This window comes from Ipomoea triloba, chromosome 9 (assembly GCF_003576645.1).
Source record: "Ipomoea triloba cultivar NCNSP0323 chromosome 9, ASM357664v1".
In the NCBI taxonomy this organism is placed as follows: domain Eukaryota; kingdom Viridiplantae; phylum Streptophyta; class Magnoliopsida; order Solanales; family Convolvulaceae; genus Ipomoea; species Ipomoea triloba.
In genome coordinates this window covers 28,614,287-28,636,478 of record NC_044924.1, presented here as the reverse complement: position 1 = coordinate 28,636,478, position 22,192 = coordinate 28,614,287, and the positions used below count along the sequence as shown (strand labels likewise).

General features: G+C 35.1%; 1 protein-coding gene across 1 annotated transcript; it reads right to left on the bottom strand.

Annotated features, from left to right (window-relative positions):
- Positions 1–11,351: 11,351 nt before the first annotated feature.
- Positions 11,352–16,603, bottom strand: LOC116028975 (flavonoid 3'-monooxygenase-like). Its single transcript, XM_031270840.1, has 3 exons — positions 16,160–16,603; positions 13,120–13,587; positions 11,352–12,196 (listed from the first exon to the last, which is right to left on the bottom strand). Exons 1-3 carry the CDS (start codon positions 16,601–16,603, stop codon positions 11,552–11,554), a joined length of 1,557 nt encoding a protein of 518 aa, XP_031126700.1. The 3' UTR covers positions 11,352–11,551.
- Between the last annotated feature and the right edge of the window lie 5,589 nt (positions 16,604–22,192).

Genomic DNA, 22,192 nt, shown 5'->3' with positions numbered 1-22,192 from the left:
TATTTTTTATGTCAAGACTTAAGAAAATCTTGTGCCACTAGCTTAGTCTCCTTAAATATCATATATTTAAATTTTTCCATCACAATCTGGTAGCACCTGTTTGTTAAAATTTGAAGTATTCCTTGCCAATGTGGTTAGTCTTTTAGTTAATTAAAGAATAGTCATAGCATCTTTAATTTACTGATTTATCTTAACTTTCAATCACATAAAGGTTAGGTACGGAAATTGATAGTTGTCTAGTGATCTTATAATTTTAATTTTGTTGGGGAGTAGCCACAATATCCTTTAATGAATTAAAATTATATATTAAGTGGTTTATCTTGATCACATAAAGTTTTAGATATAAAAGTTGTGATTGATTGTATGTAATATGATGGAATTTAGCCTACATGTAATTTCGTTATATTTGTATGATTAATTAGGATGAAATACTGTACTATGATCATAATTTAGATCACAAGCAATTATGTATCAAAATGTGGTTTAGTAGTTTTACTAGTGATGATAGAAATAAATCAATTTATTTACTTTGAGTTTATTTGTAAATAATTTACATCTCTATCATAAAGTTTAATTAATTTTATGATGTAAACTTTAGATCATATTTTTTAATTTGCCCATAGAGATTACGAAAAGGAACATGATTTCTTTAAGTTTTTTTTTATCATAATGGTTGTAATGAATCTTATTGAATAAAACTTTAGCCTACATGCAAGTTTTATGTTACTTGATTATTCAACTCATTTGATAATTGTTTCATCATAAAATTGTAGTTGGATCTATTTGAATTAAAATTTTAGCCCACATGCAAGTTTTATATCACTAAATTCTTCTGTCTATTTACTAATTGAGATAAAATATTATCGTAAGGGTTTCTTAACTGGATTTAATAGAATTAAAACTTTAGCCCACATACAAGTTTTATAATAATTATTGTATGGACCATACTATCAAATAATATACATTTAGTATAAAAATAATATACTTTTAGTATATTAAAAATGTACATTGTATTCAGGAGATGAACATTATTTGTGTGCTGAATGTACATTATATTGTATAATGTACATTCAGTATATTAAAAATGTACTTTTAGTTATGGTCCACACAGCACTCTGTGGACCATGGTCCACACAATAACTTATTTTGAGTACTATTGACTCTGATACAATGCAATATCTGATATATCGCCTCCACTGAGGCTCAAACCACCCCCTTCCATATGGGAGTGCAACCGGATGCCACTAGATCACAAGGTCTTGGCTAGAATTTATAAATTTAGTTCAGTTATAATTCTAAGTTTCATGATTTGCATTGGCAAAATATGTATTTAGTTACTTCACAAAATTTAATCACTTTTATTAATTGTTCCAGGAATCTTGCTCGGTTATTTGGACTAACTGTGGTAAGTTACGTGATATATATGATATACCTCTTTGGGACTCCAAGAATAAAATGTATCTTTTGAGCCAAATTCCATGTTTTTTAAAGGTGTATTTTGTTTCTGTTTTAGTATGTCCAACTATGGTGGGGAGTTATGTCCTCATTAGTTATTCTTTTAATTGGACTATAATTTGAACCAAAAATATATTGATTATTTAGTATGCACAACTAATGATGGAAAATTATACCTTTATTATTTAGTTGGTCAAATCAATTATGAGTGTGTATATCATTATTTTCGCTGAAGAATATTATAATCAGTAGGAGTGATTATTTAGAAAAAGATCATTAATTAATTAAGATGCTCCACTAAAGATTCCACAAGTATTAATCTTGTATTTGTTCATATAAATTCATAAGTTCTAATTATTGAACATTTGGTTGTGCAACATATTTATGAAAATGTTGTAACAATGTTAAGGAGTTTATTAGAACAAAAACATTTAACTTGTGATGCATTGTTATTTAAATAAATTCTTTAGCATTTAATAGAGTATTTAGTTTCTTCAAAATTGATCCTGGGCCATTTTGGTTTGTAAGGCTCAATACAATTTTGCGAGACATAAAAATAAGGCTCATAATGTTCAGTTCATTTTGAGGTGGACTGATGTGTATAATTGTGAGTGTAAATATGAGGTTGTAAAATGTCGTTCCGCTGATGATTGGGGCCATGGCGCGTAATTGTGTAAATTAAGAAATTATAGACACTAAAGCAATGGAATTAACTAGAATTCAAGTAAGCAATGATTTAGAAGGGGAAATTAAAGAAAAACATATTAACTAACGAATGAACTATATGATAAAGGAATGGGTCAGATTAGGGGTATTGCAATCTTGATGCTCTAACAATCTCAGAATTAGGGAAGAAAGAATTAACCTGGGGAATTATGGGCAATGCACACAAGAATTCAATTCAGCTACTTTCGTAATCAATAAATAGAATATAATTAGGTTAGGATTGCCCCACATTCGTGATGCATCATTCATAGTCTTAAGCACCTAAGCATTGTAAGCCCCAAAATTACCCCTATTCTCATAGTAGGAAAAATTAGGTTGAAATTGGTAAGGCTCGAGTTCTTCACCCAACTTTCGTTGTAATGAATCCCTCTGCTAAACTAGCAATCAATTGTGGCCATCAATTAATAACAAGTAGAAATCAATCCCCAATTCAACATAAACCCTAGGTGAATGGTTCAATCCCTTTATGCAATAATCACAAATTGAACATCAAGATTAGCAATAGATCCCTAATCTAAACCCATAAACGAACTACTCACTCATAATTACAATAAACAAAACAAAGCAAGAATTAAATATTGAAATCATAGCAGCGAATCTAAAGAATAAAATAAAGAACTTTACTAACAATCTCGAAGAGTAATTCCAATCCAAACCACGATTCCAAACTTGCAAACGAATTCAAGTATTTAAATCTGTGTTATTCTATGCTATGGAAAACTCTAAAGAGAAGGAAAATTGTACTGAACTAAACTAGGGCTCGGAATACCCAAAAAGACAACAGATCGCGTCATTAAATACTGGACAGCAAGGGGTCACGGGCACCCTCACGGTCGGGATCGTGGCTGTGAGGTGCAATGCCTCACGGGCAGCCTCACGACGGTGAGGTGCCTTCTCCGTTTGCATTCTGTCTTTTTTCATGCTCCGCTGCTCCTTTCTGACCTTGGGTGAATTCTTATGCTTCGAAAATTTGTCCAAGATGACCAAAAATCCTTCATTTGTTCCTCGTTCGTGAATAAACTAAGATTAAGCAAATGTAATACACAAACGAGTCTCAAATTCATCAAGATAAAGGAAATAAGCAACAAAACCAACTAAATTATGGGGCAAATAATAGTATAAAACCAGATGTATCATGGACCTTGAGATTATTTGAGAAGTTATGGTGTATGTTTAAAAAACAATTCTAAATTTTGTACTTAGAGTTTTGATTTGTTGTCTTAGTTGTTAGAATGCTTCTGTGACTAAACTATCTTTTGACTATTTTGATGAGTGGGAATAACAGACGTATCAACCTAACGTTTATGTTAAGTCACTAGCCATGGAATATAGTTAGCATTATGTTAACATTAAGATATCTCTACTTAAAGGCATACTTTTAAGGATCTTAGAGATCCTACAGTGTACTCCTTTGTACAATTTATATATATATATATATATATATATATATATATATATATATATATATATATATATATATATATATATTTATTTATTTATTTATTTATTTATTTATTTGAGAAACATCCCTTAAGTTACCAAGAATAAGCGTTAGGTTTGTCATAACGGTCTACCATTATTAGGGCTGCAAATGAGCCGAGCGGCTCGCGAGCGGCTCGGTCAAAGCTTGACTCGGACTCGGTCAAAGTCGAGTTCGAGCCGAGCTCGAGCTGTAATACCTTAGGCTCGTGGCTCGACGAGCCGCTCGCGAGCCATGTATAATATAATATAAAATAATATATATATAATATTAAAAATTATAAATTTGAAATACTAAATATTTGAAATTAAAAAAGTAACCCTAAGTGTTCCCCCAATTCCCCAAAGACTAATGTATTCGTGAATTCCCCAAAATCCCAAATACGCTTCCCGTACGCACTGCCGCAGAGACTACCGCACCAGCACCGCCGCAAACACCACCGCCCCAGCACCGCCGCAAACACCACCGTCCACCGCCCCAGCACCGCCGCACCCTCCCCTACGCGACGCCGCACCCTCCCCCAGCACCGACGCACCCTCCCAAGACCCAAATACGACTTCATCTGCTTCCCGTACGCAAAGAGCACCGCACCACCGCACCAGCATCGCCGCAGAGAGCACCGCACCAGCACCGCCGCAGAGACCGCCGCACCAGCAGCGCCTCCCCTCCGCCGGCGGCCGAACCAGCACCACTTCCCCTCCGCCTTCGCCCACTGCCAGCGTCCAAACTCCAAAGCAGCACCACCTCCCCTCGCCGGTAATAAGAACTGCCTAGTATTTTTCTTCTACTTTTCCTAGTATTTTTATACTGTATTAGTGTATTTTCTATTATTTGCGAATAATATCAGATTAGTAATGTATTTTATACTATTTTATAATGTATAACTATGTTTAATGTTCACTGTAAGAACTAAGAACTAGCCAAGGCATTGTATAGCTATGTTTATACTATATTTAAGTATATATGTGGATTGTGTGAAGTTAATGAACTGTGGATTTAGTGTAGTGAATGAACTGTGTATAGCTATATATGTGGATTGTGTGAAGTGAATGAACTGTGTATATCTATATATGTGGATTGTGTGAAGTGAATGAAACTGTGTATAGCTATATATGTGGATTGTGTGAAGTGAATGAAACTGTGTATAGCTATGGTCAATGGTGATTTTGTTCTCTAGTTGATTTTGTTATTGTTTTTTATTAGGCATGTCAACAGGGAATTCATCTGTCCCGCAAAATCCTCATACTTTAAATAGTGTTGTTGGTGAAAGCAATGAAACTATTAATGAAGTTAATGAACAAGCTGGTTTAGATGGTCATGACACACCACTAAACGAAGAAACAGAAACTCAACAAGAGTTTCAAACAAACAAAAGAAAAAAAACTTCAGGTGTGTGGGTTGATTTTGAAGTGGTGAATGTAGCTGGAACACAAAAGGTAGAATGTATTCATTGTCATCATCGGTTTGCATTTAATAAAACAGGAACGACAACGAGCTACAAGAGGCATCAAGACAAATGTGCTATGAGGAAGAAAACTATGCAGGTAAATACTTAATTTTCCTTACCTTAAAACCTGAAATGTTAGGTAGATGTGCTATAGTAATTGTATTGTTTTTGCAGGTGGTTGATAATCAAACAAAGTTAAACTTTTTGCCCAGTGATGGAGTTTCATCTTCTATTCCTCCATTACATCATGGAAGGGTTGACAAGGGTTATTGATTCCTATCGTGCATCATTGGTGCCGGACACAGTACAAACTTTAGTTTGTGGGGGTGATTGGCTTCGACATATACAAGGAGTTACCAAAGCTAAAGTAAGTTTACTTTTATATTAAATGATGATTATATGATTATCTTTTTAAAGCATTTGGTTACTTACACACTTTTTATCTTCTTCTTTCTTTTTTTTTTTCTTTTCAGAAGGAGAAATCATATCAAGAAATTTTTCTTCCGGTATCCAACTCCTGAAAGTAAGCTATTCTTTTTTGTTTTAGACATATATTTAGCATTCTTCACTTATCTAATATTATGCTTATTTTTCTTTTTTCAAATTCAACAGATCTTTCTTGGAATCAAAGATGACTACCGTTGTTGCCTTGTAACTGATATTGAAATAGATCTATGAACTTATTTTCAGTGTTGGTGTTGTTGTTGACTTGTAGTTTATATTGAAGATTTGAAGTGGACTTGTGAACTTACTTATTTTGAGTGCTTAAGTGTAGTTGATATTGCAGTAAAGTTGTGCACATTTTAAGTTTTTAACAAATGAAGTTTGGACTTTGGAATGTTTAAAAATTTTTATTATTTATTTATGGATAAAACAGTAAGTGTATGATGAAACAGGTGAAATTAAAGCATTATTGCGAACTGAAAATTCGAGTCGAGCCTGATTTCGAGCTCGAAATCGAGCCTGCTCTCGAGCTCGAAATCGAGCCTGCTCTCGAGCTCGAAATCGAGCCTGATCTCGAGCTCAAATTCGAGCTCGAAATCGAGCTCGCGCTCGAGCTCGAACAATCGAGCTGCTCGAGCTCGAACAATCGAGCTGCTCGAGCTCGTCTCGAGCAGCTCGAGAATTGCCGAGCTCGAGCTCGAGCTCGAGCGTCGATGCTCGAGCTCGATCGAGCTCGAGCATCACCTTTCTAAACGAGCTCGAGCTCGAGCCACCCCTGGCTCGAGCTCGGCTCGGCTCGTTTGCAGCCCTAACCATTATATATGACCTTTGCAGTCTACATGAGGTNAAACACCACCGCCCCAGCACCGCCGCAAACACCACCGTCCACCGCCCCAGCACCGCCGCACCCTCCCCTACGCGACGCCGCACCCTCCCCCAGCACCGACGCACCCTCCCAAGACCCAAATACGACTTCATCTGCTTCCCGTACGCAAAGAGCACCGCACCACCGCACCAGCATCGCCGCAGAGAGCACCGCACCAGCACCGCCGCAGAGACCGCCGCACCAGCAGCGCCTCCCCTCCGCCGGCGGCCGAACCAGCACCACTTCCCCTCCGCCTTCGCCCACTGCCAGCGTCCAAACTCCAAAGCAGCACCACCTCCCCTCGCCGGTAATAAGAACTGCCTAGTATTTTTCTTCTACTTTTCCTAGTATTTTTATACTGTATTAGTGTATTTTCTATTATTTGCGAATAATATCAGATTAGTAATGTATTTTATACTATTTTATAATGTATAACTATGTTTAATGTTCACTGTAAGAACTAAGAACTAGCCAAGGCATTGTATAGCTATGTTTATACTATATTTAAGTATATATGTGGATTGTGTGAAGTTAATGAACTGTGGATTTAGTGTAGTGAATGAACTGTGTATAGCTATATATGTGGATTGTGTGAAGTGAATGAACTGTGTATATCTATATATGTGGATTGTGTGAAGTGAATGAAACTGTGTATAGCTATATATGTGGATTGTGTGAAGTGAATGAAACTGTGTATAGCTATGGTCAATGGTGATTTTGTTCTCTAGTTGATTTTGTTATTGTTTTTTATTAGGCATGTCAACAGGGAATTCATCTGTCCCGCAAAATCCTCATACTTTAAATAGTGTTGTTGGTGAAAGCAATGAAACTATTAATGAAGTTAATGAACAAGCTGGTTTAGATGGTCATGACACACCACTAAACGAAGAAACAGAAACTCAACAAGAGTTTCAAACAAACAAAAGAAAAAAAACTTCAGGTGTGTGGGTTGATTTTGAAGTGGTGAATGTAGCTGGAACACAAAAGGTAGAATGTATTCATTGTCATCATCGGTTTGCATTTAATAAAACAGGAACGACAACGAGCTACAAGAGGCATCAAGACAAATGTGCTATGAGGAAGAAAACTATGCAGGTAAATACTTAATTTTCCTTACCTTAAAACCTGAAATGTTAGGTAGATGTGCTATAGTAATTGTATTGTTTTTGCAGGTGGTTGATAATCAAACAAAGTTAAACTTTTTGCCCAGTGATGGAGTTTCATCTTCTATTCCTCCATTACATCATGGAAGGGTTGACAAGGGTTATTGATTCCTATCGTGCATCATTGGTGCCGGACACAGTACAAACTTTAGTTTGTGGGGGTGATTGGCTTCGACATATACAAGGAGTTACCAAAGCTAAAGTAAGTTTACTTTTATATTAAATGATGATTATATGATTATCTTTTTAAAGCATTTGGTTACTTACACACTTTTTATCTTCTTCTTTCTTTTTTTTTTTCTTTTCAGAAGGAGAAATCATATCAAGAAATTTTTCTTCCGGTATCCAACTCCTGAAAGTAAGCTATTCTTTTTTGTTTTAGACATATATTTAGCATTCTTCACTTATCTAATATTATGCTTATTTTTCTTTTTTCAAATTCAACAGATCTTTCTTGGAATCAAAGATGACTACCGTTGTTGCCTTGTAACTGATATTGAAATAGATCTATGAACTTATTTTCAGTGTTGGTGTTGTTGTTGACTTGTAGTTTATATTGAAGATTTGAAGTGGACTTGTGAACTTACTTATTTTGAGTGCTTAAGTGTAGTTGATATTGCAGTAAAGTTGTGCACATTTTAAGTTTTTAACAAATGAAGTTTGGACTTTGGAATGTTTAAAAATTTTTATTATTTATTTATGGATAAAACAGTAAGTGTATGATGAAACAGGTGAAATTAAAGCATTATTGCGAACTGAAAATTCGAGTCGAGCCTGATTTCGAGCTCGAAATCGAGCCTGCTCTCGAGCTCGAAATCGAGCCTGCTCTCGAGCTCGAAATCGAGCCTGATCTCGAGCTCAAATTCGAGCTCGAAATCGAGCTCGCGCTCGAGCTCGAACAATCGAGCTGCTCGAGCTCGAACAATCGAGCTGCTCGAGCTCGTCTCGAGCAGCTCGAGAATTGCCGAGCTCGAGCTCGAGCTCGAGCGTCGATGCTCGAGCTCGATCGAGCTCGAGCATCACCTTTCTAAACGAGCTCGAGCTCGAGCCACCCCTGGCTCGAGCTCGGCTCGGCTCGTTTGCAGCCCTAACCATTATATATGACCTTTGCAGTCTACATGAGGTGTTTTGAACAAGGCCTACGGGAATTGAACAGAGTCTGTTTTCCTTTGGTGACCTTTTACATATATTGGGCCACTTTTACAACTTTTAAGGTTGAATGCTAGACCTCTGTTGGAAGACATCTCTTATAGCTGAGTATAAATAAATGGGGATCGTATCTAAGTCCCTAGATTACAGTTGTAACATCATCAAAATCCATACAACAAATATTTCTAACCATCATCAATATTTAAGTGTCTGGCCTCTCTTACAATGATTACATAATTATAAATACAATATATTTTAAAATGGTAGATGGCCAATAACATTAAATAAAGAACATGAAAACAAACAAGGTAGGTATAGGCATAGTAGTAGTAGTAATTTGCAACCTAATTGAGAGTATAGAGATGTGGTTGTAATCTGGGCTTTGGATGCAACATCAAAGGAACAGCTCGTTGAAGGGTGAGACCATAAGCTTCCTCCATATTCAGCGTATCTACAGATTGCCCATTCCCCAAATCCCAATCAAAAGCATGGACCAAAGTTGCAATCAACAGGTGAACCATTCTTATCCCCAAACTCATCCCAGTGCATATTCTACGCCCGCCTCCAAAAGGAATCACTTCAAAGTCATTCCCTTTAATATCCACATTGGGCTTTTCTCCACCGGGCAAGAATCGGTGTGGGTTGAACTCAAGAGGATTTGTCCACACATTGGGGTCACGAGCTATGGCCCAAACGTTGACAAGAAGCGTTGCCCCTTTGGGAATGAAGTAGCCATTGATCTCACAACTCTGAGCTGCCATTCTTGGAAGAGAGAGTGGGGTGGATGGGTGTAGCCTGAAGGTCTCCTTCACTATTGCTTGCAGGAAAGGTAGTTGGGTTNTGAAGTGAATGAAACTGTGTATAGCTATGGTCAATGGTGATTTTGTTCTCTAGTTGATTTTGTTATTGTTTTTTATTAGGCATGTCAACAGGGAATTCATCTGTCCCGCAAAATCCTCATACTTTAAATAGTGTTGTTGGTGAAAGCAATGAAACTATTAATGAAGTTAATGAACAAGCTGGTTTAGATGGTCATGACACACCACTAAACGAAGAAACAGAAACTCAACAAGAGTTTCAAACAAACAAAAGAAAAAAAACTTCAGGTGTGTGGGTTGATTTTGAAGTGGTGAATGTAGCTGGAACACAAAAGGTAGAATGTATTCATTGTCATCATCGGTTTGCATTTAATAAAACAGGAACGACAACGAGCTACAAGAGGCATCAAGACAAATGTGCTATGAGGAAGAAAACTATGCAGGTAAATACTTAATTTTCCTTACCTTAAAACCTGAAATGTTAGGTAGATGTGCTATAGTAATTGTATTGTTTTTGCAGGTGGTTGATAATCAAACAAAGTTAAACTTTTTGCCCAGTGATGGAGTTTCATCTTCTATTCCTCCATTACATCATGGAAGGGTTGACAAGGGTTATTGATTCCTATCGTGCATCATTGGTGCCGGACACAGTACAAACTTTAGTTTGTGGGGGTGATTGGCTTCGACATATACAAGGAGTTACCAAAGCTAAAGTAAGTTTACTTTTATATTAAATGATGATTATATGATTATCTTTTTAAAGCATTTGGTTACTTACACACTTTTTATCTTCTTCTTTCTTTTTTTTTTTCTTTTCAGAAGGAGAAATCATATCAAGAAATTTTTCTTCCGGTATCCAACTCCTGAAAGTAAGCTATTCTTTTTTGTTTTAGACATATATTTAGCATTCTTCACTTATCTAATATTATGCTTATTTTTCTTTTTTCAAATTCAACAGATCTTTCTTGGAATCAAAGATGACTACCGTTGTTGCCTTGTAACTGATATTGAAATAGATCTATGAACTTATTTTCAGTGTTGGTGTTGTTGTTGACTTGTAGTTTATATTGAAGATTTGAAGTGGACTTGTGAACTTACTTATTTTGAGTGCTTAAGTGTAGTTGATATTGCAGTAAAGTTGTGCACATTTTAAGTTTTTAACAAATGAAGTTTGGACTTTGGAATGTTTAAAAATTTTTATTATTTATTTATGGATAAAACAGTAAGTGTATGATGAAACAGGTGAAATTAAAGCATTATTGCGAACTGAAAATTCGAGTCGAGCCTGATTTCGAGCTCGAAATCGAGCCTGCTCTCGAGCTCGAAATCGAGCCTGCTCTCGAGCTCGAAATCGAGCCTGATCTCGAGCTCAAATTCGAGCTCGAAATCGAGCTCGCGCTCGAGCTCGAACAATCGAGCTGCTCGAGCTCGAACAATCGAGCTGCTCGAGCTCGTCTCGAGCAGCTCGAGAATTGCCGAGCTCGAGCTCGAGCTCGAGCGTCGATGCTCGAGCTCGATCGAGCTCGAGCATCACCTTTCTAAACGAGCTCGAGCTCGAGCCACCCCTGGCTCGAGCTCGGCTCGGCTCGTTTGCAGCCCTAACCATTATATATGACCTTTGCAGTCTACATGAGGTGTTTTGAACAAGGCCTACGGGAATTGAACAGAGTCTGTTTTCCTTTGGTGACCTTTTACATATATTGGGCCACTTTTACAACTTTTAAGGTTGAATGCTAGACCTCTGTTGGAAGACATCTCTTATAGCTGAGTATAAATAAATGGGGATCGTATCTAAGTCCCTAGATTACAGTTGTAACATCATCAAAATCCATACAACAAATATTTCTAACCATCATCAATATTTAAGTGTCTGGCCTCTCTTACAATGATTACATAATTATAAATACAATATATTTTAAAATGGTAGATGGCCAATAACATTAAATAAAGAACATGAAAACAAACAAGGTAGGTATAGGCATAGTAGTAGTAGTAATTTGCAACCTAATTGAGAGTATAGAGATGTGGTTGTAATCTGGGCTTTGGATGCAACATCAAAGGAACAGCTCGTTGAAGGGTGAGACCATAAGCTTCCTCCATATTCAGCGTATCTACAGATTGCCCATTCCCCAAATCCCAATCAAAAGCATGGACCAAAGTTGCAATCAACAGGTGAACCATTCTTATCCCCAAACTCATCCCAGTGCATATTCTACGCCCGCCTCCAAAAGGAATCACTTCAAAGTCATTCCCTTTAATATCCACATTGGGCTTTTCTCCACCGGGCAAGAATCGGTGTGGGTTGAACTCAAGAGGATTTGTCCACACATTGGGGTCACGAGCTATGGCCCAAACGTTGACAAGAAGCGTTGCCCCTTTGGGAATGAAGTAGCCATTGATCTCACAACTCTGAGCTGCCATTCTTGGAAGAGAGAGTGGGGTGGATGGGTGTAGCCTGAAGGTCTCCTTCACTATTGCTTGCAGGAAAGGTAGTTGGGTTAAGTCGGATTCTGTGACTAGCCGATTTGGACCCACCACTGAGTCAAGCTCTTGCTGTGCTTGCTTTAAGATTTTTGGGTTGCGTAATAGTTCTGCGAATGCCCACTCCACAGTGCTAGAGGATGTATCAGTCCCAGCAGTGAACAGATTCTACATGTATAGCTCATATCATCAGAAGTTCAGAACTGATATATATCAGAACTAATATATATATGCGCGCGTGTGTTCAAGTGCGGGTGGGTGGCTCTTGTGCGGTTATGCGATTTAATAAGAGTCATTGATTTTCCTAAATAAACGTGCGTGATTTTTCATTCTTAAAGTGTGTGGTTTGTATGCTTAAGATGTGTCAGTTGTTGAAACTTAAGGCGTAAGCCTAAGGCTTTAGGTGAGTGCGTGGTTTGTGTGCTTAGGTGCGACAGTTGTTAAACTTAAGGTACGCCATTTAAAACTTAAGGTCCATGGTTTTTCTTCCTAAGGTCCTTTGTTTGTGTGGTTAAGGTGCTCGTTTTTTGTACTAAGGTGCGCCACTTTAATGCTCCATATATATAGGGTGATGCTGGAGTACATAGGGGCTGTAATTGATTCGCATGCATGTCTACATGATGGTGGAGACCCTAGAGTACATTTTGTGCACTTATTCAATTCTCACGTTCTCACCTAAAACCTCAATATATATGGGTGATGTTCTTATGAGAACCAACCTCTCAATCTTTGAGAACTAATCTGGTGTATGAAAAATAGATCTATGAATGAGATTAATTGAGGTAATTAAAAATGCGCATGTGCATATATATGGATCATTTTGATGTGTGCATATTAAGCATATGTTGTGTGTAAAATAGAGACATGCTTAATATGCATACATTATAAATATATAATGCTCACACACGCATGTTTTTAATTCTCTTAATTAATCCCATTCATATATCTATTTTTTTAATGTATCACATTAGTTCTCATGGACGTACTGATAGGGAAATTGGTTATCATATGATCTTTAATTTATATATGTGGATGTAATTATGTATGTGTGTGAAAATTAAACAGGGGATGTTAGGGAAGGGAATACCAACCAAGAGCAAAGCCTTTATTTCAGTGTCCGTGAGTTTACCCTCTTCACCATCCATATCAGCCTCATTTTCTCTAAGCCTAATTAGGGTGCTTAAGAAGTCCACGTCTTTCGACAACGTCGTATGCTGATTGTTGACAAATTTGTGCTCTTCTAGAATGGTGTTCAAGAACGCGTCAAAACGCGCGTGTAGTTTCTTCATCTTTCCTACGATTCCTTGAAGGTCAAACAAACCCAAGACCGGGATGAAATCGCCGAGGTTAAAACTTCCGGCCAACACCATCATCTCCTCCACCATCGACTTGAACTCCTCCGCCTTCGGGTCGCTCTTGCTGCTGCCGTCATTAAACACCTTCCGCCCTAGCATCACACGAGCCAGGGCGTTCGTGGTGCACACGTTCAGTAACTGCCCCAGTTTTACTGGAGTTTTGCCTGCACTTGCTAGACTGCGCGTCAGAGTTGCAACCTCTCCCTGCATTAATGTAATGCTACACTGTTACTGTACACTCATTCAATCATTTTTTTTTTCCAACAAAGCCCGAATTGATCGAGCAATTAATTTACTAATCAAAAATTTCAAGTTTAATTTTTTACAAGATATGCCTTGATTTTGTTTAAACTAGTGAGTTACAAACAACCTAGCTAGATTGTTTAGTTACTTCTTGTCATTTGTTGACTATGATCATCTCGACTTCACCCATAAAGTGCTACTTTGAATAGGTGGTGGGTTTTCCCCTAAATAAAAAATAACTATTTTTGATCTCACATACAGTTATTATTTTATATTAATATTAATATAAAACAAAACAAAAATAAAAATTCAAATTACATAAAAATATTTTACAAATTTTGTTACATAATTATTTTGAGAAAAAAAATTGTATTACATGAAATTTGAAATAAAATAATTCATACTACATAATAATTTGAATTACATAAAATTAAAAGTATGAAAAAATAAAATTAATTAAAATTTAAAATCAAAATACATTTAAAGAATTTAGACTTTATCATAATATTTTTTTTAAAAAAAATACATACTTTTTGTAATTAAATACTAAATTATTTTTAATTTACGTAATAATACACAAATACGGAGTAATAAATCGTGCCCGGCCCGCCTTACCAAAGGGCAAGGTGGGGCCAAATTTGTACACAATTGTAACCACACTTTTACAATTTTTGAAAGTCTACAATTCTGAGTTATCAATGCACATATAGACTTGGGGCCATATTTGTACACAATTGTATAAGTACATTCATTACTAGAATTGTAGACTTCCAAAAATTGTGTACAAATTTGGCCCCACAAATTCAAAAATGGGTTCATGTGCGGTTAGCTTTTTCCGATACGGTTGTGCGGTTGATTAGGTGCGAGGTTTCTTTTCTTAAGGTGCGTAGTTTTCCTTCTTAAGGTGCGTGGTGTGTGTATTTAAGGTGCGTCAGTACAATATTGAAACTTAAGGTGCGTCAGGTGCATGGTTTTCAATCTTAAGGTGCGTGATTTGTATGCTTAAGGAAGTGCGTCAGTTGTTGAAACTTAATGTAAGTCATTTTAAAAGTTTGAGTAGTTTGTGTTCTTAATGTGCTTTGTTTGTATGCTTAAGGTGCATGGTTTATGTACTTAAGGTGCACCATTTTAAAACTTTAGGTACGTACGTAATTTCTGTTTTTAAGGTACGTAGTTTGTGTACTTAAAATGCGTCATTTTAATGTTTAAGGTGCGTAACTGCACAATTGCACGGGAAGCTATACTCGCACCTGAACCCTTCCCTATATATATATATATATATATATATATATATATATATATATATAATATTTCTTTTGTGGCTCTGACACATAGAATGAAATTTGCACCCCTATAAGGGTGTAAATAGCCTAAGCCACGAGTGTGGTACTAGACATTTAACATTAAAAAATGTAAGAATTATTTTGAAGGGTAGAAATTTTGTTTAATGTATGATTAGGTATGGTAAGACACATTTTATCATTAGAGTATTGGCCACTTAGTCAACACCTTGGGGTCTAGTTACACCCGGTTGCACTCCTATATGGAAGGGATTGGATTCAAGCGTAGTACTCAAAAAAAGAGTAGTGGCCACTTGTATTACTCTTAATTAACATATAATTATATTATCCAAAGCTTGTCAACACCTTGTAAACGTATACCACAAAACATATAATTATATTATGCAAAGCTTGTCAACACCTTGTAAACGTATACCACAAAATTGTCCATCCATTTTAAAGAAAGCGATGTTTTCTACGTATGAGTGTTTTGATTAATTAGTTTTTTGTAAATGGGTATTGCTCTAAAATGCTAAAATTCAAAAAACTGTTCAAAACAACTTTGGCCCTCTTTGATAAATGGTTGTTGGCTGATTGGGTTGGCTGTTTGGGTTAGAAGGTATGATTTGTTGATAATATTAGCTGATTGTAGAAAGTTGTTTGATAAATTAGTTGTTAGCTGATAGCTGTTTGGTATAATTTCTTTTTTCAAAAAGCTAATTGAAAAGGCTGCTAAGAGTAGCCTTTTGAATTTTAGCATTTTGGAGTTACAAAAAGCTTATTAACCAAACAACTAATAGTGGTCAAATAAGCCAAAATTGGCTGATAGACTGATTATTTACCAAACAGGGCCTTTATCATTTTACATGTAATCAGTTATCCGCTAATAACTATTTACCAAACGCCCCATTAATATTTAATTAAACTGTCATCATTTTCAAGATAAGATATATAAGTAATAATCTATTAATTAATTTTTGTCAATGATTTGACAAAATCTCCTCCTCCCCCTTCTCTCTTTATATATTTCGATTGAGCATATAATCTATAAACATAAATGTGCAATCTAACTAAAGAGACTATAGTTCAAGTGTTGTTTGTAGCCCATAAAAAATAGTCGGGTCACGTGAGAGGACGTGTTGAGCATATAATATAAAATTGTGTAAATCGATTTAGACTTTTAATTGAAATGGAACACATGCTTCAATTATTTCTATTCCTAAGAAATAAAAAACAAAAGAATTGAATTAAACCTGGCGAACATGAGAGAAGTCATCCAACGCCTTGGCCGAGAAGAGATGCACAGAGGTGATCTTCCGAAGCATGCGCCACCGCGGGCCGTAGGGCGCGAATACCAGGTCTTGATAGTTATAAGCAATATGTTTGGCACCGGAATTAGGCGGGCGGTTGGAGAAATTTGCGTCGTGAACTTTCAAGAACTGAGCGGCCACGGCGGCGGATGCGGCCACAACCACGTGCACGAATCCTAGGCGGAGGTGCATGAGAGGGCCGTAACTCTGAGCTAGGGCCGCTATCGACTGGTGCGGTTTCTCGCCCAGGTGGGGAAGGTTTCCGACAACCGGCCATGGTTTTGGTCCCGGTGGGAGGGGTAAAGGGTAACGTTTCACCCGGAGAAGAAAATATAGAAAGATTGTAAAAATTGAAGTGCACAAAATTAAGGTTAAGGTGGCAGCCATACTTGGGTTTTCAAATCATGTCTTGTATGTGGTGTTTATTATATAGATGGGGACTGGGGGGTGGAGCGTAGGTAGGTAGGGGGGCATGGTGGGTGCATCACTTTTTACTAGCCGGGTGAGTACAGTGTACAGATAGACAAACACACACAATATGGTGGAAGATTGATGGGCATGCATGCCCGCAATTGTTTTACCATGGACCATATCAGAGTTGATATTTCATTATAAACTCCTATTCAAAAATTATGTGTATGCACTTAACATATTCTGTATCTATAATTAACAACTTTTGTATCAATAAAAGAATTGAAGACACATTATATAATAACTACAAAAACTTAAATTTAAAATATAAAACACATATACGTGCACCAGGGTTCACAAGAACGCTGGTCCATATTATAAAGAGTGAGAGTACCGGTCAATGGGTCACTAAAAATTACTCTAATATTCCATCTGTTCCATTTTATTTGTCCATACTTACTATTCATTGGTCAACCCAACTATTTCTTTGTTTATTTTCTTTAGTAATTTTTTATTGTAAGTAAATTTGATTTTTTGTGTTTAATAGTACATTTAGTGTAGTTTCTAAATATATGAATTTTGTAACTAATACTAAACTTAATATTATGAAAAAATTGAATTAAAAAATAACTTCAGTCAAGCCTCATCAACCGAAACAGGCATATAAAATGGGACGAAGGGAGTATTAGTCAAATAAAATACCTACCATTTTTAATTTCTACCTATCAGCCAATTTGGATTTACCAACAAACACTACAGGTTGGACGGAATTTCCTTCCAACAGTGGACGTTGGACGAAAATTCCGTCTAACATTAGTACGTTGGACGGAAATTTCGACTAACTTTCCGCCAACTCATCTTTAGTGACAAAAAGTTGAGATTTTTATAAAATATCGAGCAACATTATGGTTGGATGGAAATAACGAGATTTCCAACAGTGCAATTTGCCTAATATTACTCTTAGCATATCATTATATAATGCAAAGCTTGTCAACACCTTGTAAGCTTATGCCAAAATTTTTCCCTCTATTTTAAAGCATCCATGCTTTCTATATTTATATATTTAGTACATTTTCTTACGCACGCCTATTGCATTATTTTCTATTTTTTTAGTAGAGACCGTTATCTTCTTTCCCATTAATTAAATTTTTGACAAAATGTTTCTCAAAAATATATTTGATGAGAATATTTTTACAATGACAATTAATTAACATGTTTAGAAACATGGCAATTAAATTACTTGAGAATGTAATTAAACTTTCCGAAGTTATTTTTTGAAATGTCATGTAAACTTTAGTAACGAAATATTCAGTTAACTATTTATTATTATTAACTTACTCATTGATTTTCATAAGGAAGGTCTTAGGTTCGAACCCATCCCAATCAAAATTGACATAATTGTTAAACATATACTATGAATATGTTAGAGTGTATAAAAAAATACAATATAAAATTTAAAATTAACTTTGGTCAATTAGTTAGAATCACGTATTGGCAATATTGTTGAAACGATACACCTAATTTACATAATATATTCAACACAGATGAGAAACTATTCCTATTATCATTGTCTTTTTGGGTAAAGAGGATTTGGTTATGTTTTTTAAGGTGCATTGGGCCAAGGCACTAAAATTACAGTGAAGCACACCCGAGGAGAATATTAAATCAAGAATTCATTTCTGGCAGAGGTGGCAACAAGAGGAAGCATGGATCGCGCCAATCGATAGAGTTTTGTGTTGTAAAAATTATGCTTGGGTACTATGCAGCGAGGGTGTTTCCTCTGAAACTGCTATTGCACCAGTTAATTTTATGAAAAATTATGCCACAGGTCATACTTATGCATTCTTGAAATACTTACTTTTATGAAAAATTTGATAATAATCTTGCATTGATATACACCAAGATACATAATGACATTTTGATAAATTATGAAACACTAATTTAAAAATACACATTGGGATAAATTTTGAAACACTAATTTAAAAATATACATTAGGCATTGGACTATTCGTGCAATGCGCTTGTGGTAGCTAGTGTGTATGTATGTATGTATGTATGTATGTATGTATGTATATATATATATATATATATATATATATATACACGCGTAAGGCATACACAAATACAATATATGCAACATTGCAGATGTAATAAAAAATTACAAATCAGATTACATATGAAAAAGTGAAAAATTTTTTAACCATGTATCTTAATATTTTGATAAAGAACCAATATTTTGATAAAGAATGTGTAAGGGTGAGAAAGTCAAATTTCTTATATTTATAAGAAATTTTTACCATGGCAGTATGACACAAAAAAAAAATGTAATTGAATAAAGTTGGCAGATTTTCTGTAAGTCAGTGAAAAGAATCTCATCCTATTAAATGAAATTTATTTTCCTTAATATCATAAAATATACGTGATTCCCATTGACCTAAATTTTTCTAAGTTACACATTAAAGATTACACTAAACATGAGAATAATTTTCCACCTTTTCCCATGAATGTTTGAACATTCCTAGCTAACACATTAAAGACTCTAGAAGACGACAAACACTATTATAAATATGACATTATTGTTGACATTTAGCTAAACTGTTGTTTTAAAGATGAGATAAGAGTAGGTGTGATTAACTACTATTACGTAGAAATTATTTGTTAGTCTATGATTTGAAAAAAAATCTCCCTCCGGCATCTCCCTCTCTGATCTCTCACGTTATGTTATATATATAGGGAAGGGTTCACGTGCCGAATTGCTCCTAGGTAAAAAATAGGTTACATTTGACCCATTGATCAATGGCTCAAATCAATGAAAATTTAAAAAAAAAAAACAAAAAACAAAAAAAAAAACAAAACGTTCTCCATTAATGCTCTCATCTGAGCACCTGGCCTGGGATGACAGACAAGGTAAAGGAATTCATGAAATTGTTTATAAAATTAATAAAAATTCATTTTACTTTATTTTTTTAAGAAGGAAAAACAAAACACACCTTAAGCATCAAAATCGCGCACCTTAAGTACACAAACCACGCACCTTAAGCACACAAACAAAACACTTTAAGAACACAAACCTAAAGTTTTTTAAATGACGCACTTTAAGTACAGAAATCACGCACCTTAAGTACATAAATCACGCACCTTAAGCACAAACCACGCACCTAAAGGTTTAAAATGGCGCACCTTAAGTCCACAAATCACACACCTTAACATACAAATTGCGCACCTAAAAAAGGTAATCCACGCACCTTAAGAAGGAAATTCACTCACCTTAAATTTCAACAATTGACTCACCTTAAACACAAAAACACACGCACCTTAAATTTGACATAAATACAAAAAGATCAAATTGTCACCGCGTGTTTTTTACTCACTATTAATATGAACGTTGATTTAAGAAAGATCAATGGCTCAAATTTAACCGCACAACTGCACCTGAGACCACCAACTGCACGTGAACTCATTTATATATATATGAGAATTACTCTCCCGTGAAAACTAATCTCATCTGTCCATTTATCATGATTAATGAAAAAATTAAAAACAAATTAAATGCGATGACATTTTTGTAATTAAAGTTGCGCATTTAAAAAATAATTGACAGTGAATTTAGAAAAGAGTTTCTAAATGCACAATCAATGACAATTGTGCATTAATTTTTTTTTTTTTTCAAATTTGTTTAAAGGAAATGTTATAGTCACTTTATTGTATTCATAATTTTATATAATTTAAAAACGCTCATACTTCATAAATCATATCATGTATTATTATTCACTGTATATAATAAAAATTAGTACCCTTCTAGATTAATTAAAAAAAAAAATCAAACCCGTAGTGAGACCGGCGAATGCGAATTAACAACCTTACTCAAAATGAAGTTCAATACCTATATATTTTATTGTTAGTATATCTATCATGGTAATTTTTCTAATTTCTATGCTATCCGTATTTTATTTTGGTTTGCAAGCAGCCGTTTTAATTAATTGCAAAATATATAATTAAAATAAAAAAATACTTTTCAACTTACCTCGCCGGTCCGCATCAAAACTATCATCAAAGTCATCAATCATCATCTACTTTTATCCACCTAGTGATGTTTTTTATTTGTTCAATTTGATGAGAAAAATAAAAATTAATTATTATTATAATTATATTTTGGGAGCTGCTTTCATGTTGATTCATTTGAGTTGAAAAACTTTTTTTTCTTTTTTTTTAGAGAAACTAATTCATTAAACATCAAACATTCACAACAAAGCTCGTTAGAATGATATAAGACATTTCATACAATCAGATCTAGAAACAAATTCCCTAGTAATACTACAGAAAACTTGAATTGCAAACAGTCTATATATATATATCTATATTATTGCCTTATTTATCCCTACGTATAGAAGAATAAACATATTTAGTTTAAATTTTGTAAAATATAAATATTTTAGACTCACTGTAAAACAACTTTAAAAAGACAAAAGTAAACCGTTTTTTAAAAAATTAGATACTAAAAGTTGAAGTATTATAGTAGAGTTGGCTCGGTCAAGTTGGTTAGATAGTTGACTTGATAACCACAAGGTTCTAAGTTTGACTCCTTTAGAAACTAACTATTGACCTTCTTGTTTTTAGCTTGTCAACTATGAACAACTTAGAATGTTTTACTTTCTTGTGATTCTTAACGACTAAATTCATAATGCGAGCTTCACTCAAAACACACTGCAGTAGTTGAAATTTGACTACGTGGTCCATAAGTCTAATAAACTTGTAGATATATATATATATATATATATATATATATATATATATTTTTGTGCAAGGTGAGTAGTTGAAGTGTATGGTCGCAGAGTTGACACGACACACGAAACTATGCATTAGGAAATTAAATGCATGATGTGCACAGTCAAAGAACAAAATCCAGCCTCCACCTACGGCCTGCCCAAAAGCTTCCACTCAAAACAATATTATTTTGAACGAAATAACCCTAAATTGTTCAAATTTTAGATGTTTTTTAGGTTAATATTTAATATTTTAGTGTTAACTATTAAAGTATTAAATAGTTTATAATTATTAGTCATAAAAAATTAAAAATTTTTAAAACTAAAATAAAATTAAAAAATATAGGGGCTCCCCCTGAGTGCTCGAGGAGTGCCTAGCGATATTTCAACCATGATTGCAAGTACCTATTTTGTGGTACAAATATCAGTGTGATCCACTTTCAATTTGGATCGGATTAAAGTGGATTCAACTTTTCTTAAGTGAGACGAAGAATCGATATATTGTACCCTCAAAACGGACAATTAGTAAATGAGAAAAACTTATTCTCAAAGTATACCTATTGAGTTGGAAAAATGGTTATGGGAAGGTTTAGAACAATCACACCAATGAATTTTGGTGGATGTTTAGAATAGTAAAAAAAAAGGGCATGGTTTTTGTTGCTGTGGGATGGAGTTTTTGGAGAAATTTTACTCCTGCAAGAGAGTAACTTTTGTGGGGGTGATGCAGGCACTGCATGCGCCCGCTAAAGCGTTACCTGCTAATTTTTTTTTTCTAGTTTCCATGTTAGATTACTTTCTCTCC

Excerpts from the sequence above, each read along its gene's own strand:
- LOC116028975 (XM_031270840.1), bottom strand. The coding sequence starts at position 16,603 with ATGGCTGCCACCTTAACCTTAATTTTGTGCACTTCAATTTTTACAATC. Across the intron at positions 13,588-16,159 it reads ACTTCTCTCATGTTCGCCAG|GGAGAGGTTGCAACTCTGAC; the intron begins GTTTAATTCAAT and ends ACATTAATGCAG. Across the intron at positions 12,197-13,119 it reads AAATAAAGGCTTTGCTCTTG|AATCTGTTCACTGCTGGGAC; the intron begins GTTGGTATTCCC and ends CTATACATGTAG.